This window comes from Oryza sativa, chromosome 2 (genome assembly GCF_034140825.1).
Source record: "Oryza sativa Japonica Group chromosome 2, ASM3414082v1".
In the NCBI taxonomy this organism is placed as follows: domain Eukaryota; kingdom Viridiplantae; phylum Streptophyta; class Magnoliopsida; order Poales; family Poaceae; genus Oryza; species Oryza sativa.
The window spans coordinates 30,965,540-30,981,544 of record NC_089036.1 but is presented as its reverse complement, the minus strand read 5'-3'; the positions used below and the strand labels follow the sequence as shown (position 1 = coordinate 30,981,544).

The following is a 16,005-nucleotide window of genomic DNA, read 5'->3' as shown; positions in this document are numbered from 1 at the left end:
TACTCCATGGATTAAGGATTGCAATCTCTTTAGGCATTCGCCGATTAATCGTCCGTGGAGACTCTCAGTTGGTTGTTAATCAAGTCATGAAAGAGTGGTCATGTCTAGATGATAATATGACCGCTTACCGACAAGAGGTACGCAAGCTGGAAGATAAATTCGATGGACTCGAGCTCACCCATGTCCTTCGACATAACAATGAGGCAGCCGATAGACTGGCCAATTTTGGTTCAAAACGGGAAGCAGCCCCTTCTAATGTGTTCGTTGAGCATCTTTATGAACCAACCGTGCCCAGAAAAGAAGCAATTGAAGCCATGGATACTCAAGGCGTAAGCATGATTGAAGCCGACTGGAGAGAACCTCTCATAAAATTTTTGACCAAACAAGAACTCCCTCAAGACAAAAATGAAGCCGAGCGGATTTCCAGGCGCAGCAGACTTTACATTATTCATGAAGCTGAACTGTACAAGAAAAGTCCATCAGGAATACTGCAGCGCTGCGTATCTTTGGAGGAAGGGAGACAATTGTTGAAGGATATACATTCTGGTATTTGTGGTAATCATGCTGCTGCACGGACCATTGTCGGCAAAGCTTACTGGCAAGGTTTTTTTGGCCTACAGCTGTGTCCGATGCGGACAAGATTGTGCGGACATGCGAAGGTTGTCAATTTTTTGCCAGACAAACTCATTTGCCAGCCCAAGAGTTGCAAACCATCCCGTTGTCCTGGCCGTTTGCGGTCTGGGGGCTTGACATGGTCGGCCCGTTTAAAAGGGCAGTCGGCGGTTACACGCATCTCTTTGTGGCTATCGACAAATTCTCCAAGTGGATTGAGGCTAAACCGGTCATCACGATCACAGCAGATAAAGCTAGAGATTTTTTCATCAACATTGTGCATCGGTTTGGGGAACCTAATCGGATCATCACTGATAATGGCACTCAATTCACTGGCGGAGCATTTAAAGACTTTTGTGAAGACTTCGGCATTAAAATTTGTTACGCCTCCGTGGCACACCCTATGAGTAACGGACAAGTCGAGCGCGCTAACGGCATGATACTTCAAGGGATCAAAGCACGAGTTTTTGACCGACTACGTCCCTATGCTGGTAAGTGGGTAGATCAGTTGCCGTCCGTACTTTGGTCTTTACGCACTACTCCTAGTCGGGCTACCGGCTAGTCGCCGTTCCTTTTGGTTTACGGCGCAGAAGCAATGTTGTTGAGTGAAGTGGAATTTGAATCACTACGATTTCGGAACTTCAACGAGGAGGGCTATGAAGAGGGCCGAGTAGACGACATCAATCGATTAGAAGAAGCCCGAGAAGCAGCTTTCATTCAGTCGACTCGATATTTGCAAGGGTTGCGCCGTTATCATAATCGGAATGTTCGATCGCGAGCCTTTTTAGTCGGTGACCTGGTTCTGAGGAAAATTCAAACAACACAGGATCGGCATAAATTATCTCCCTTATGGGAAGGACCGTTCATAATTGCTGAAGTCACTCGGCCGGGTTCTTATCGACTCAAGCGCGAAGACGGTACTCTCATCAACAATTCTTGGAATATTGAACACCTTCGTCGATTTTACGCTTAGGCATTTCGTTTGTATCTTTCCTCTTTGACTGCTAACTTCAAGTTTTTCCTTGAAGTTTTCAGTCAGGGGGCTACTACAATAATAATGGAGTGTGATTTTTATTAATTCAATTTGCTTACTTGATGTATCATTGCCCTGTTTGATTTCTTGGCTTAGTCAATGAGGACTGAAAGTTTTTTAACAACTTTTGCGGGTTTTAGGCTCAACAAGGTTTGACAAAAACTTTTAAGAAATCAGGAACTAAGTTAAGATATCAAGCACAACATAAATTCATCAGTATTGTACAAATTGTGCCTCCATCATCATTAATCATCAAAATCATTGGTACATTAATCAGTATCAGTCTTTTCATCATCAGAATTATCAGGACCAGTCGGTCGAAGATCGGTGTCCTGAAATCTCTCAACTACATCAACTGCTATCTTATCAGCAGATTTTTGTGCATCGCTGATGAGGTCAAGAGCAGCTCCTTCGCTCGTCCCGTATGCAAAGCCATCAATGGCATCAACGTCAACCCTCGGATAAAGAGATTTGGTCATCGCCAACGCCAAACTTGCTCCCATACTTCCAGCTTCTTTGATGCTCTTGAAATATGTATCCGGAGCAACTCTCAGCTTGTCGAAAATTTCAGAAGCATCAAGTGCACTCGGGCCGTTGTTATTGAAGAACATCGCTTGAACAAATGGGGCAACAGCGTTAGCAACCTCATCCCGGGCTCCTTCAAGTTTTTTTATCTTGCCAACCAGGATGTCGAATTGAGTTTGAGATTTGATCTTGCCGTCTGCATCAACAGATTTACATTAATAAGTCAGCATATGGAGGATAATGGCTTTTGAGGTATTGATTGTTGATACCTTCAACTTCCTTTAAAGCCAGGTCTCTTTGTCTTGCCAGTTCTGCCTTGTCATTTTCCAGAATTTGAATCTGCTTCTCCAACTGAGATATCTTGGCAGCTTGCACTACATTGATTACGGTTAATCAAGATTGCAAAGATAACAGTATGAGTCAGTTGAGCAGAGTTTGTGCGTACCTTTTGATGAGCCACTCAGTTCAAAATTTGATTCCTGGAGCTCAGCAATCCGATCCCTCAGATCATGTTCATTCTTCCTGGCAAGTTCTTTCGCTTCGTGCAGTTGATTCCTGGTGGCTTCGAGGGTTCCGAGATGAGGGACTAACCTCTCTAAGGTTACCGTTTTGGCTTCGTTCCTAAGATGAATCCTCTGCAAGACAGTTTAATTAGCGCATGAATTAAATGGCAAACAAGATGGTTGAGATCAGGTACCAGAGGGCTTACATTTACAATGCGGGTTGCCTGACCAAGTGCCTTCTTCAGTAGGCATAACTCTTCGTCCTCTTTTTGCTTATTTATCACGATCCCTTGAGGCTGCATGTTGTCATCCCACCACTTGACCAGAATCGGAGGGCATGAATCCTCAGCTGCTTGTATCCGGAGGATTTCTTCTTCATCACCAATTATTGGCCCTAGTGTATCCATGAATGAAGATGAAGCAGCCAAATAAAGTCTGTTGGATCAAAATGATTTCAGATAGCGTGTCTACCTGTGATGATTCCCGGTCGGGGACGAGTGGACTTTGGTGTCTTCACAGGAGATCTGGTTTCTGATTCACTGTCAGCATCCTTCCCGAGAGGACTGTTCGTTTGAGCTTCAACCTCGGGAATCTTTTGGCTTGGCCCTGCATCCGACCGGTTTCCAGTCGGGGGCTCCTGGTTAGCACCGACTTCAGCTTCGGCCGACTGGTTCCCAGTCGGGGGCTCGTTGCTGGGTTCTACATTGTTGGTTGCCGGTTGTTTGTTACTCGGACGATCCTCTGCAGTTGGCCCGGTTTCTTTTGAACGGTTTGCCTCTATGTCAGCCGGCTCGGGGTCTTTTTCAGAAGGATCTATGTCAGACGGCTTCCTACGAGTTTGAGTTATGCTGTTAGTATTATTTCAACAGTGGGTAAGCTGCAAGACAAGGAAGATGGCCAAATGATTTTTACCTAGAAGACTTTCTGATTTTTGGCAAAGGACGACTGGAGGTTTTCTTCTTCGGATTAGTTGGCTTTGGGGATTTTCCGGTCGCTTCTCTGTCTCCGAGCCTTCCGGTATCATCGCCTTTCTCGTCGCTTAGAACCAGCTTCCTCTTGCGAGCATCTGACTGGCCGACTGGATCGGAAGCACTTGGTCGAGCGTCAGATCGAATTTTTGGTCCTCCACTCGCCTGACCAGTCTGCTGGCGAGGTGATCAGCGTTGAGCAATTGGAGGATCCGATTTCATCAAAGCAAATTCCTGGGCATGATATTTCGAACTTTCAATTAGCTTAACAGGGGGTAAAAGCATACTTTTGAGGAAGGTTGAAATGTTTGAGTGCATACCGGTGGAGGAGGGTTGAATGCATTGAGTGGCACAACGGGCAGCAGATGTGAATAGCTGACAACAATAGCGTTTGAGAAGATCTTGTACATTCTTTCTTTCATGACCTTAAAGTCAAGAGAATCTGGATCTTCCCGATTTGGATCATGCTTGCCATCAAACTCAAAAGCTGTGTGGGATCTCTCTTTGATTGGAGCTAATCGACTTTTGATGAAGTGCCGAGTGATCTGTTCTCCCTGCAAACCTTGTTCCTTCAGTTTTAGCATGCGTTCCATCAATTCCACTGCCTGAGCAGCTTCATCTCCCATAGGCAATGAGTTCCATGTGTCCTGGTAAAACGGAGGAAGACAGCAGTACTCGGGGAGTGCGGGCTAAGGATTCTGAACATAGAACCAGTTTGCATGCCAGCCTTTGTTTGAGGTTTTGAAGGGCATGGAGAAATATTTTTGGCTCAAGGTTCCTCTGAGTTGGAAACCAGCTCCCCCAACAACGCACGGTTTGCTTTTGTTTGGCTGGGGCTTGAGGAAGAAGATGCGGCGGAACAAGGCAAAATGAGGCCTAATGCCCAGAAAAGCTTCGCAGGCATGGATAAAATTGGCAATATGCACTATGGAGTTTGGATTCAAGTGATGCAAGCTAATCCCGTAGAAGTTCAGAATCCCCCGGAAGAATCTTGATGTTGGAAGAGAAAATCCGCCATAGAAGAAATGAGCAAATACCATGATTTCGTGTGTGTCGGGGGTCGGGAATACTTCGCCGAACGCCGGTCGCCACCCGATAATCTCCTTCGCTGGGAGAACGCCGTGCGCCACCATCTCCTTCAGATTATCTTCTGTCACATCGGAGAGCGCCCACTGACTCTCGAAGCTTTCTCTTTCTTCCGCCATGAATGTGAACTGGATGGTTTAATTTGGTCCGAGATATGGCTGGAGAGGAATGGGGAATCGGAGCGGTGGACGCGGGGAGAAATTTCGTGAAGTTTTTGAGGGTGGGTTGGAGCAGATTGATGAACCCTAGCTTCGTCGGCGCGGTTCTGTACTGTAGCACGGAGTGGGGAATGGCGAGAGTCTCGGCGGGGAAGACGAAACGACGTTTGGACTTCGGTGTTTTTAGGGTATCGGGAGTACTAATGGGCCTGGGCCTGTACAGTACTTCAGCCCAATTATGTTTTCAGCGTGGCCCGTTGTGATCCCTAGGGACTTAGGCGCTTTTTGCTTTGGCAATATGTGCTCACAATGATGCGGCCCGATGCTGTTAAAATCCTTTTTAACGCGATTCAATAATTATTTGGAATTATTATGATGCACATGAAAATGTGCCTGACAGAAAGGTGTTATACCATTTTTGTAAGCTTTTTTAGGTTACAAAAGTTGTTGGGTTAATTTGAGATGACTGGTTTATTAGTAGTCATTCTCCTAGCATGTTATATGCTTATTTTGATTATGGTAAGGGTTATAGCCTAGGCTAATGAACTTCTTAATTACCATGATCTTTATCATATTTGATGAATCATTTTAAGAGTTTCTTACTCGGATTCCTACCAAATATATCTATTTTTGGACCTTTTGAGTGTTTATCATTCGGCCCTTTTCATATTTTTTGTCCTTGATATATTCAAGTGAGAAGCAGTCGGGTGGGTATTTTATTGAGTACCATGCATGCTTCGATATAAAATCGCTCGGTTCTTGACTATATGTTTAGTTTTTCAACTAATCACATAGTCGGGGGCTACACCTAATTAGGTGCATCTACTCGATGCACCATGTTTTATTTTCGCCCTTCGCAGTCTTTTAGCACTCGGCAAGCCGGAGCAAGTTGAATTGAAGCACTCGGATTATTGTTTTTTGTTTCGAGAAGACTATTTTGGTCAACTGCGAAGGTCTCGGGGGCTACGTGGAGATTATGGTTACCCCATATCTACATGACGGTTATATTCCAGCTGGATATACGGTACCAAATATAGATAGAATATACGGTACCAAATATTGATATTCTATTAGAATATGGACTGTACTTTGTATTACGGATCCCTTCCCCTATATAAGGAGGGGTCCGGGTTCCTCTCGGGGCGATTCTTTTTCTTCCAATCATACAATCAATAACACACTCGGCGGAATCATCCCCGGACAGAAGTAGGGTATTACTTCTTGAATAAGAAGGCCTGAACCTGTATAAAATTCCTTGTCTCCAAACCCATCCACTTTCCTAGTTTGATAGCCACCCCCTTTTATTATTGCCGAAATCTTGTTTCGACAAATAGTGATTTCTAGCATTATTTACAGTATACTTATCTCATCAATCATCTCTCGCTCAAAATTACTCTCATCTTACCCCCACATATTCTCTCACCTCCATACATCCCTTATTTACCGAGGTGTACTAAAATATTTTGTTCTCAACCTTAATCTTTATTAATGAATCTAGAAATACTTTTATGACAAAATAAAAGGAGTAATTAATACCTTAATCTTTATTAATGAATCTAGAAATACTTATATATATCAAAATGGAAGGAGTATTAAAGGAGTAATTAATACTTAACAAAGCATATGCTAACAACCTAGTACCTTATTTCGCGAGCCACACTAATAAGCTCAGCCATTGAGCACATTCATAAGGTGGGCAGTGGGCAGTGGGTTTGATGGAACGGAATGTAGAGGTGTTGTTTTTCATCAAGGGAACATCTCCCTGTTTCCTTCGTGTCACCTAAAGAGAAAATTTTAGTAGGATATACCAATACGTGATATACCACTTTAAAAATGTAGTATAAGTTTAAACTCGAAGTATAATTGTAGATAGTGTAAAAAAGATAATGGATGACCTTACCTTGACAGCTCAACGATAACTGAAAAAGGTATATTAGACACTCGTTTATCATTTTCTCTTCAGCTTATCAGTCCTAACTAAAAATTAAATTTTAAAACTTATTTTTTATAATTGATTTTGATTTTTTTTATCATCGTAACAGTTTATTTTCCCACTAAGTTCATGTATAAAAGTTTTACATATGGATTATTTTTTATCATTAATAAGCATTATGGTTATAATGAGCTGTTGGCGAAACGATGGAGGCTCAAAGATCTCCAATATTAAACCCTTTTAATTATTACTAGTATTTTATTTGCACTATGAAAATATTAGGGTGTGTCACTATCATAATGGGATTTATTATTTTATATTATTTTTAAAAAATGATTTAAAAAGAAAATTATATTTCAAAGTTTTATATAAATATACTCCTCCCGCCGTACCGTAGGGCGAGCGTACCGTAAGCTGAGACATATAAATCGCCCTACGGTACGGCAATCTATTTGACGATGCACCCCGTGGGAGAGCATTCCATGTCAGTTTTGCAGGTGCCCCCTCCTAGCGATAAATCGCCCTCCCTAGGGGAGGGAAATTTATCGCCGGGAGGGAGCCATCTGCAAAATTGTCATGGCATGCTCCATGTATCACCAAACTGTTACTATTGTCACCAAATTAAATCGGCCTACGGGGAGGCGAGAAGAGGCCAGTGTGCGCCTTCCACTTTGTGCCACATCACATAGCCCGTCTTACGATAGGGCAATTTATATAGCCCCGCCCTATGGTATGATGGGAGGAGTATATTTTCGCAAAACTTTAAAACTGTGATTTATTTTTTAAAACTTTTAAAAGATAAATATAAATATAAAAAAATAATCATTCTGGAGTATATGCAAATGCAATGGTTAGGTGAAAAGTTGGGCCGGTATACTTTGGGCCATCCCGTAAGGAATTTAACCTGCAAATGGGCCGACATTGTGGTGGACGTGCTGATGGAGTATACGCATTTCTCTGCCCCTTTGAAGATACTAGTACGAATACGAAGTTCTGATAATTTCTTCTTGCGACCGTAACAAATGTCTCGCAGCTGAGAGGGACGCGACTCCATTGGATAGACACTGGAGCCCCTGCCGCGTACGCAGCAGTAGAAAACAATGCGTTGAGAAGAGAGTTGCTTACATCCGGCTCGCTAGCTACGGTCTGTGTGGTATGCATGACCGGGATGGCATCCAGGTTAAGACGACGATGACTCCGACGGCGACACGTACAGCGGCCGGCGGCACAAGGAGCCAAGATATGAAGGTGAAATTGGCGACAGTACGCGCTGGCCGGAGCATGGCGACGGCCTCGTTTTTTCCAGTCATTTTTCTTTGATCCGCATATGTTCGGACTCTTCTGGTCCGTTGTAATAGAGCATTCCCATCCATAACCGTCGGATCAACGGCGACATGTGTGGATTGGTATCCTATTAGACCTTTTCTATGCTTGGCTTTCCCATCTACTATCCTCCCCCAACTCCGAGAAAATTGGGATTATGACGTGTTAATAGTAGTAGAAATGGACACTCGGGTTGTCGGCTCTGCGCCAAGATTTGTACGCGTACCGTCTAGAAAAATAGGCGATGGCAGATCCATGTACAAACAGGAGGTTGTTAATTGTTATACGCTGCCCTTTGAATGATGTTTCTTTTCTGAAACTAATGAACGATGTTTCTGAATGTCGTTAGCCCCAAAAGTTTCTTCTAGACAGAGATATATTTGGAGCCACGGATGGAGTAGGATGGCAACTGGCTGGGTTAAAGTCGACTTGCTCGTTTCCAGGCGGAACAGCATAGGAGCGTATACATTTTTTCCCCAGTTGATGGGAAAAGCAAGGTGTGAAGTGTGACGAGTTCTCGTAGTTTTCCAGTGGACAAATCCACAGTGTTTTCGCTCGTCAGTTGTCACTGAAAGTCGAAAACAAGATAAGAATGTGACACAAGCAAGAGTACTAATCAGTTATCAATAGTCAATGTGAGTAATGTTTAGAGCGTTGATTTGGGACTCCATAAATGTGGATTCAGTTAACAGTTCACCCGGTTTCCTTATGTTGCATGAACCAAATATATGTATACATAATACTCTGAATAATACTACTGATGTTATCGTTTCCTCGTCTCTGAAGTCTGAAACTGATATGATATTTTCTGACTGACGGCGAACAGTAGCTAAACATGAGGTGCATATGCATGCATTCTTCTTCTGTATCTCTGTGTGGCTTCCAAAATGCAGATAATGAGACAAGCCAATGGCATGAAAAAAAAAGGAACAATACAGAGACATACTACGTATATGTATATGGAGAGTGAATGCATTATCCAAACAGGATAAGAGATACGCCCGGAGCCTGTAGTGCGAGTCTTTTTTGAACCTCATGCTGACCTCTCTGCTATGCTCCAAAGGCGAATCAATATGTAAGCAGTATCTTTCAATGATACCAAGTCTCCGCTTTGCAATTTTCTGAAATCCTTATCAGGAATGGTGGGAACAGCATGCTGGAAGGTAAGTAAGATACCGGAGACTTACCATTTTTAAGGAGGTACCAAGAGGTACATATTTTCTAGCGTAAAGTTTAGTACCTCCACGTACAAAATGTCTCGAGGTATCAAATTTTTTATATAAAAATTAGATATCTCAAGGTACTTTCTCAAGAACCATATTTTTCCTGTTTTTTAGATATCAGTCAAGTTCATCTCTTTAGCTTGTAGCAGATTATAACTAGAGCAAATAAGTCAATGGTTTTGGTACAACTTATCTATCTAGCTAACCATACAAGTCATTTTTTTTAAAAAAAATAATGGGAATCCTGACCTTTATTTAAACAAAAGTGCAGTCACTTATATATACTAGTATATCCATCTAAAATTATGACAATTTCTAGCTATGTATATGAACACATTCTTATTCAAATACATAGCTAAAAGTTGTTATACTTTAAGATGAGTGTAGCATTACATCGTTTGCAAAGTCATAAGCCCCAAGACAGGGTACAAGTCATGAATTGTTGAGTGAGGATCGTATTTTCACTGGAATATAAATCTCCACAACCCAGGAATATGCAGATTCTCATGAAAAGGACAAATCATGGTACTATATCTCGCTAACACAAAACTTATAAATAGTAACACGCATACATATTACTGTTGAAGTGTGATTAGATTAACCATCTTTCTCCAGTTCCAATACAACTTTTGAGATCATTTCAACAAGATAGGGATAGCACAACTGCAAGGAAAATAATTGATCATTGTTCATGAGTGTCGTGTTTAAATACTCCCTACGGTCACGAAAACATGTTCCAGACATTTTACAGAATTATCATACTCTCCCCTCGAAAGAAACATAGGCTTATCGGTGGGGCTCACTATGATGCGATATGCTTACTGTAACATTGAGGTGAAAAACATGATTAAAAATTGTTTTCATTTCAAAAGCTTATTGATTAATTGTAAACCATAAAACTTCAGTTACATCATTTTGCCTACTAATTATGAGCCGTTACGCTTATTAACGATAAGCAAATAATTTATGAGAAATTTTTTAGTGCATTTTTAGCAACTTAAAAGCAAAACTATAATTGAAAAGATCAAAATCAACTCTAAGATTTAGTTTTAAAATTAAGTATCACATATCATAATACATGTGCTTTACTATAATTTTAACCATAATATGAGGTTTTCTAAAATCTACCGTTCAACTTTTGAGCCGCCCGCAGTGAGAGTGTGAGACCGCGATGCTGGTTGTGGATCCCGCAGGAGTTCCACCCACGTGTCATAAACCATTACAGTGGGCCCGCCAAAATCGCTGCAGCCAATCGCAGAGCAGTGAACCGGATGGGGCTTTACGACCAGACCAATCACGTTCCAGATAAGACCTGCAATTGGGCCCCATCACAACACCAAAAGTGCAAAGCACACTACACTGCTAGGATTCCTCCGGAAAAGAGTACTCCACTTGGACATATCTCTCAAGTATGGCCCTTATCCGGTGGTACTTTTGTCATTTTTTGGCGTATCATACCATGCCCTCGTCGCAACTCGTACAATAGGTTAACACACACTTTGTACAGATCGAGTGCAAGTGAGCTGCATAGATTTTTAGAGGTTTTTTGTGGAATCATCTTTTGTGCTGGGAGATTTCTTCTGTTTGTTCTTTTGTTTCGTCGTGACGCATGAGCTGCAGCTCGGAGAAGGCGGCCGGGGCCGTGGGCGGCAAGGCGGCGCGCGCGTGCGACAGCTGCCTGCGGCGGCGGGCGCGGTGGTACTGCGCGGCGGATGACGCCTTCCTGTGCCAGGGGTGCGACACGTCGGTGCACTCGGCCAACCCGCTCGCCAGGCGGCACGAGCGCCTGCGCCTGCGCGTCTCGTCGCCCCCGCCGCTGACGGCGCGGGCGTCGGTGGAGGAGGAGGCGGCGGCGGCGGTGGGGACGACGACGACGACGACGTCGAAGAGAGAGGGCGGCGTCACGCCGGCATGGTCGAAGCGCAAGGCGCGCACCCGGCGCCCGCAGGTCAAGAGCGTCGGGCAGCTGCTCTCGAGGCGGCTCGTCGTGCCGGAGATGGCGGTGGAGTCGTCGGACGAACGGAAGGCCGACGAAGACGGAGCTCACGAGGAGCTCGAGGGGCAGTTGCTGTACCGCGTTCCGGTCTTTGACCCCTCCCTCGCCGAGTTCTGCTCGCCGCCCCCGATCGATGACGCGGCGGCCGCATCCTCATCGTGCTTCAAGGAGGACGCCGCCGACGGCGCCGTGGAAGACGCAAAGTATCCGGCAGCTGCGGCGTCGTCGCCCGTGCAGCAGCTCCCGGATAGCTTTGTCAACTTCGAACCGACGGACGCCGAGCTGAGGGAGTTCGCCGCCGACATGGAAGCCCTACTCGGACAAGGCCTGGACGACAGCAACGAGCTGCAGGACTCGTTCTACATGGAGACCCTAGGGCTAATAACGCCGCCGGTAGAAGAATCCGGCCGGGTGAAGATGGAGCTCGACGGCGGTGTTGCCTCCAACAGCAGGGTATCTCTCCCATCATGCCGCGCTCATCCGAAGCCGGAGGACGTCGAATCCGCCGACGTGCTGGACATCGATTTCAACTGCACCTCGCCGGACGAACAGAAGTCGTCGGCGAGCAACGGCGCCGCAGCCGATTCGCAGTTCTTCCACAGGAGCCTGGATCTCAGGCTCAACTACGAGGCGATCATCGAGAGCTGGGGCAACTCGCCGTGGACCGACGGCCGGCCGCCGCACGGCCAGCTCGACGACTTCTGGCCCAACGACCACCATTACTCGGTACGTGATTTTTGCAATTTCAATACCGTGTCGTCCATACTCTCATGCTAGCGCATGCGACATGCATACTGAATCGAAAACTGTGTTGGTGCAGGGGTTGTGGGCTGCGGGAGGGGGCGGGCATGGCGCGGAGGTGGGGATGATGACGGTGAGGCCGCGGATGGACGGCCCGGGGCGGGAGGCGCGGGTGACGAGGTACAGGGAGAAGCGGCGTACGCGGCTGTTCTCCAAGAAGATACGGTACGAGGTGCGGAAGCTGAACGCCGAGAAACGGCCGCGGATGAAGGGCCGGTTCGTCAAGCGCCCCTCCGCCGCCGCCGCCCCGTGCGCCGTCACCTAGACGTACGATCGCGCACGGCCCGGCGCGCGGCACCATGCGTACGTGTCCGGTGTCGAGACTTGCCTGCGTTCGATCGTATGCCTCATGGACTCGATTGGCACAAAAGTTCACGCAAAATTTGTCGAAGCTGCACGATTCAAGTAGTATAACGTTGTTCAATTCAAAAGTTTTTCTCTTCCTTTTTTTTTTCGGTTTTGTTGGTGTTTGGCTCGGTGCTTTTGGATCTCTTTTATCTCTGTTCCATCGACCGGAGAGAAAGTAGGCGATTGTACTTGTGTAAACATTGGTGTTCATGGTTTTGTAGAAACACTCCATAAAGGAAACAAAATGACTTGTATATGTAAACTGGGTTGTGCCTGCGCCACACCCATGTACATTGAGTAATCAGTACATACTTAATTATTTTCTTGCATGTAGATAACTGGACAAGTATCTGAAAACTTACCGGGACGATCAAAAGTGTTCATGATAATCACATTCATAAAATCACTGCTGTAAGCATTGTCCGCTAACATGCAGGATCGACAGCATGTTGGCCAGTTTCTTTAGATCAATTTCTGGGGATTGAATAAAGTACAATGTATGATGAACAATTTTCGTGAAAGATTATATTGCCCCATGAATAAATTAATCCCCTTTCAAAAATGATTATGCCTAAGGTAGGAGTTGTTACGATAGCAAAAACAGATGTAGTAGCTTGAATTTGCACGTTGCAACTTGCAACAGTGCTCGATATCTCCTGGATATATTGGTGAAATTTTTTTGAAAATATGCCTTTTATTTTTTTCTCTCAGAAATATTCGGGTTATAATTTTATTTGCACAAATATACCGTTGATATTACGATCTCGCACAATGAAAACGCAAGACGCTCGGTGTCGCGCGGCAAATTATTACTACATCCATCCCAAAATGTTTGACGCCGTTGACTTTTTAAAAAATGTTTGACCGTTCGTCTTATTCAAAAAATTTAAGTAATTGTTAATTCTTTTTCTATCATTTAATTTATTGTTAAATATACTTTTATGTATACATATAGTTTCACACATATCACAAAAGTTTTTGAATAAAACGAACGGTCAAATATGTTTAAAAAAGTTAACGGTTTCAAACATTTTGGGAGTATTAATTAGTCGAGACGCAATTTGCCGCGCGACCGCTGGCTCTCGCTGGTTAAGTGAAGGCAAATTATTATTAATTAGTCGAGACGCAATTCGTAATTATTATTAATTCGATCTACACGTGAAGACACTGTTATTGCCCATCAAGGAAAGGAACAAAACAAAGCTTCGCGGTACCAAACACTAGTACTCTAAACAACGGGTTTTGGTCTCTGCAATGTGCGATCCAAAGAATCGTTCCAAAAAATTGGTGCAGACGACGGCATTTTTTACTCTGTCCCAGCAATCCTCTTCTTCAAAGAATCGACGTCGTCGGCCAATTCCTTCCTGCTTTCCTGTAATCGAATAGGATCCAAGATCGCCGTGTCAGCAGCAGTGCTGCAACAGCTATTACTACTAGATGCGACTATTCAGTTTATTCAGGTTTAATTAGCGCGTAATCGAATACCTTGAAGAGGAGGTAGCGGTACACAAACCAGCCTGTGTACCCGAGCCCGACGAGCTCCATGAACTTGGGAAGCTGTAGCAGGTAGCATATCCACATGCACGTGAACTTGCTGCACTGTTCTACTAGTACTGATACGAAATTAACAGGAGCAATATAATGTAAACGAACCAGAGGCACGGAGTTGACGGCGCCGACGATGACGGACGACAGCCAGAGGGCGATGATGGCGCCGCCGGCGTACGTGAGGACGGTGGACTTGTTCTCAACGGCGTCCCACTGCCACAGGTAAAAACACACAGACACAGTTACATAAAACTCATGAGCTAATTAACTTCTGTTCAATACTTCATGCATCGGTCACGTACCTTAGCTTTCAGGTCTTCGATGAGCTCGTCGCCGGTCGCGGCGGAGGACGAGGTGTCGTCGGACGACGCCCTCGCCCGGAGCAGAGATAGCCTCGGTGCGTCATGGAGGCGGAGAGGAGAGGGGAAGTTGCGCTGGGGGAGGAGGAGAACGGAGGGCGGCGGCAAGGCGGCGCCGACGGCGGGGAGGCGAGCTCCACCGAGAAGAGGCGCCGTGGAGCACGCCGTGGCGGCCATGTCAGTCGTGGACCCTCTTCGGCTCTACCTGGCTCTTCCCTGGCCTCTGCTTTCTTTTCCTTGGCTACGCGGCTATCGTCCCGTTCAGGAACAGTAAAGTACAGTAGCGCTCGCGCTGAGCCTCTTTGTGATGATCTGTGTAGTGATCGGCCACGTGGCAAGATGGTGGGCAGTGATTGGTTCGTCCCCTATCTGAAAAATCTGCGCCCCTGGCTTCCCAGGAGGACCTCCTACGAGCCTCGTGTCGGTTTGGTGGCTGATAATTGACGATTTTTGCTCAAAAAGAGCTTTGGCTTGGCCAATTCCATCGTTCAACGTCCCCAGCCCGTTTCAGGTTAACCATTTTTTTATTTACTAGTAAAAATATTCATGCGCTAAATTATCTTTTTTTTTATTCCTCTGTGTGTATGCTGATAGACGTCAACATACTTTACATGAACAAACTTTTTTTATCAGAATTTTACATAACTGTTTTACATTGGATCTAAAAGAAAAATGTAAACGAGGGACGTTCCCTTGAGAATTATAATCCATTCCTCCCTTTCAAGTACTTGGATTATTGGACAATCTTACTATACGATGTTGTGATTATCAAAGTCGCATGAGTTCGACATGGGCAAACTGTCCTTGAAATTGATTAGAAATTTGCAGCTCTAGTTGGCATTTCTATTTGAAGAAACTTAAGTATTTATGATCACCCACGGATTATCTATTTATTATATGAATAAAATGAATATTCTTCTGAAAACTAACGTGACAAATACTTCCCTCTTTCTATGGTGGTCTCACCCAAATCTAAAAGTGTCTATTTGAGAGATCTTCTAACTGCTGCAGCTTCTCACTGAATCAGAACCCCCCAAATAATCCGTTTTTTTTTCCAGATTTAAAAAGTTATAGTGGTAGAATCTAAAAAATAAACTATAAGCCAGAAACTGGGAAACTCAACTTTTCCATATTCCTAGAAGTTATGTACCAACTAGTTGCTTCTCAGAATCTTGAGCTTCCCCGAAACAACCCCTAACACTTAGGGTCAGGGTTTACATTAACTGTTGACCACTAAATTTCGAGCTCCATCGGTATCACGGTTTTCGATAAATTTCGACCAAATCTATTGTTTAACCTTCGAAATTCCAATCGAAACTTAATACCGAGCCGTGTTGAAACGTCAAAATTTCGTGGAATTCAACCGCTTTTCGTCGGAACTGTGAACCTGCTCAGGGGCAGAGAGGATATGGAGGAGTTGGGGAGTAGAGAAATGGAGAGGCACTTGGGGCTATGGCTGCTGCGCAACGGCCGGGGACAGTGCGCCCGGGGGGAGGACGGCTGATTCGGACTTTATTTTTTTTAAGAGCAGACCACTCTATTACCTTACGGGTCATCGGTTAAATTCGCCGCAGTCCAAAAAAAAAGTA

General features: G+C 44.7%; 2 protein-coding genes across 2 annotated transcripts; one reads left to right on the top strand and one right to left on the bottom strand.

The window, feature by feature from the left end:
- The first annotated feature begins 10,747 nt into the window (after positions 1 to 10,747).
- On the top strand, positions 10,748 to 12,838 carry LOC4330626 (zinc finger protein CONSTANS-LIKE 16). Its single transcript, XM_015767173.3, has 2 exons — positions 10,748 to 12,086; positions 12,181 to 12,838. Exons 1-2 carry the CDS (start codon positions 10,974 to 10,976, stop codon positions 12,424 to 12,426), a joined length of 1,359 nt encoding a protein of 452 aa, XP_015622659.1. The 5' UTR covers positions 10,748 to 10,973; the 3' UTR covers positions 12,427 to 12,838.
- Positions 12,839 to 13,613: 775 nt separating this feature from the next.
- LOC4330625 (protein CURVATURE THYLAKOID 1A, chloroplastic) lies at positions 13,614 to 15,146 on the bottom strand. The gene is made up of 4 exons (XM_015767174.3): positions 14,360 to 15,146; positions 14,163 to 14,270; positions 13,995 to 14,066; positions 13,614 to 13,881 (listed from the first exon to the last, which is right to left on the bottom strand). The coding sequence occupies exons 1-4, from the start codon at positions 14,591 to 14,593 to the stop codon at positions 13,816 to 13,818; spliced, it is 480 nt and encodes a 159-aa protein (XP_015622660.1). The 5' UTR covers positions 14,594 to 15,146; the 3' UTR covers positions 13,614 to 13,815.
- Positions 15,147 to 16,005: the final 859 nt, after the last annotated feature.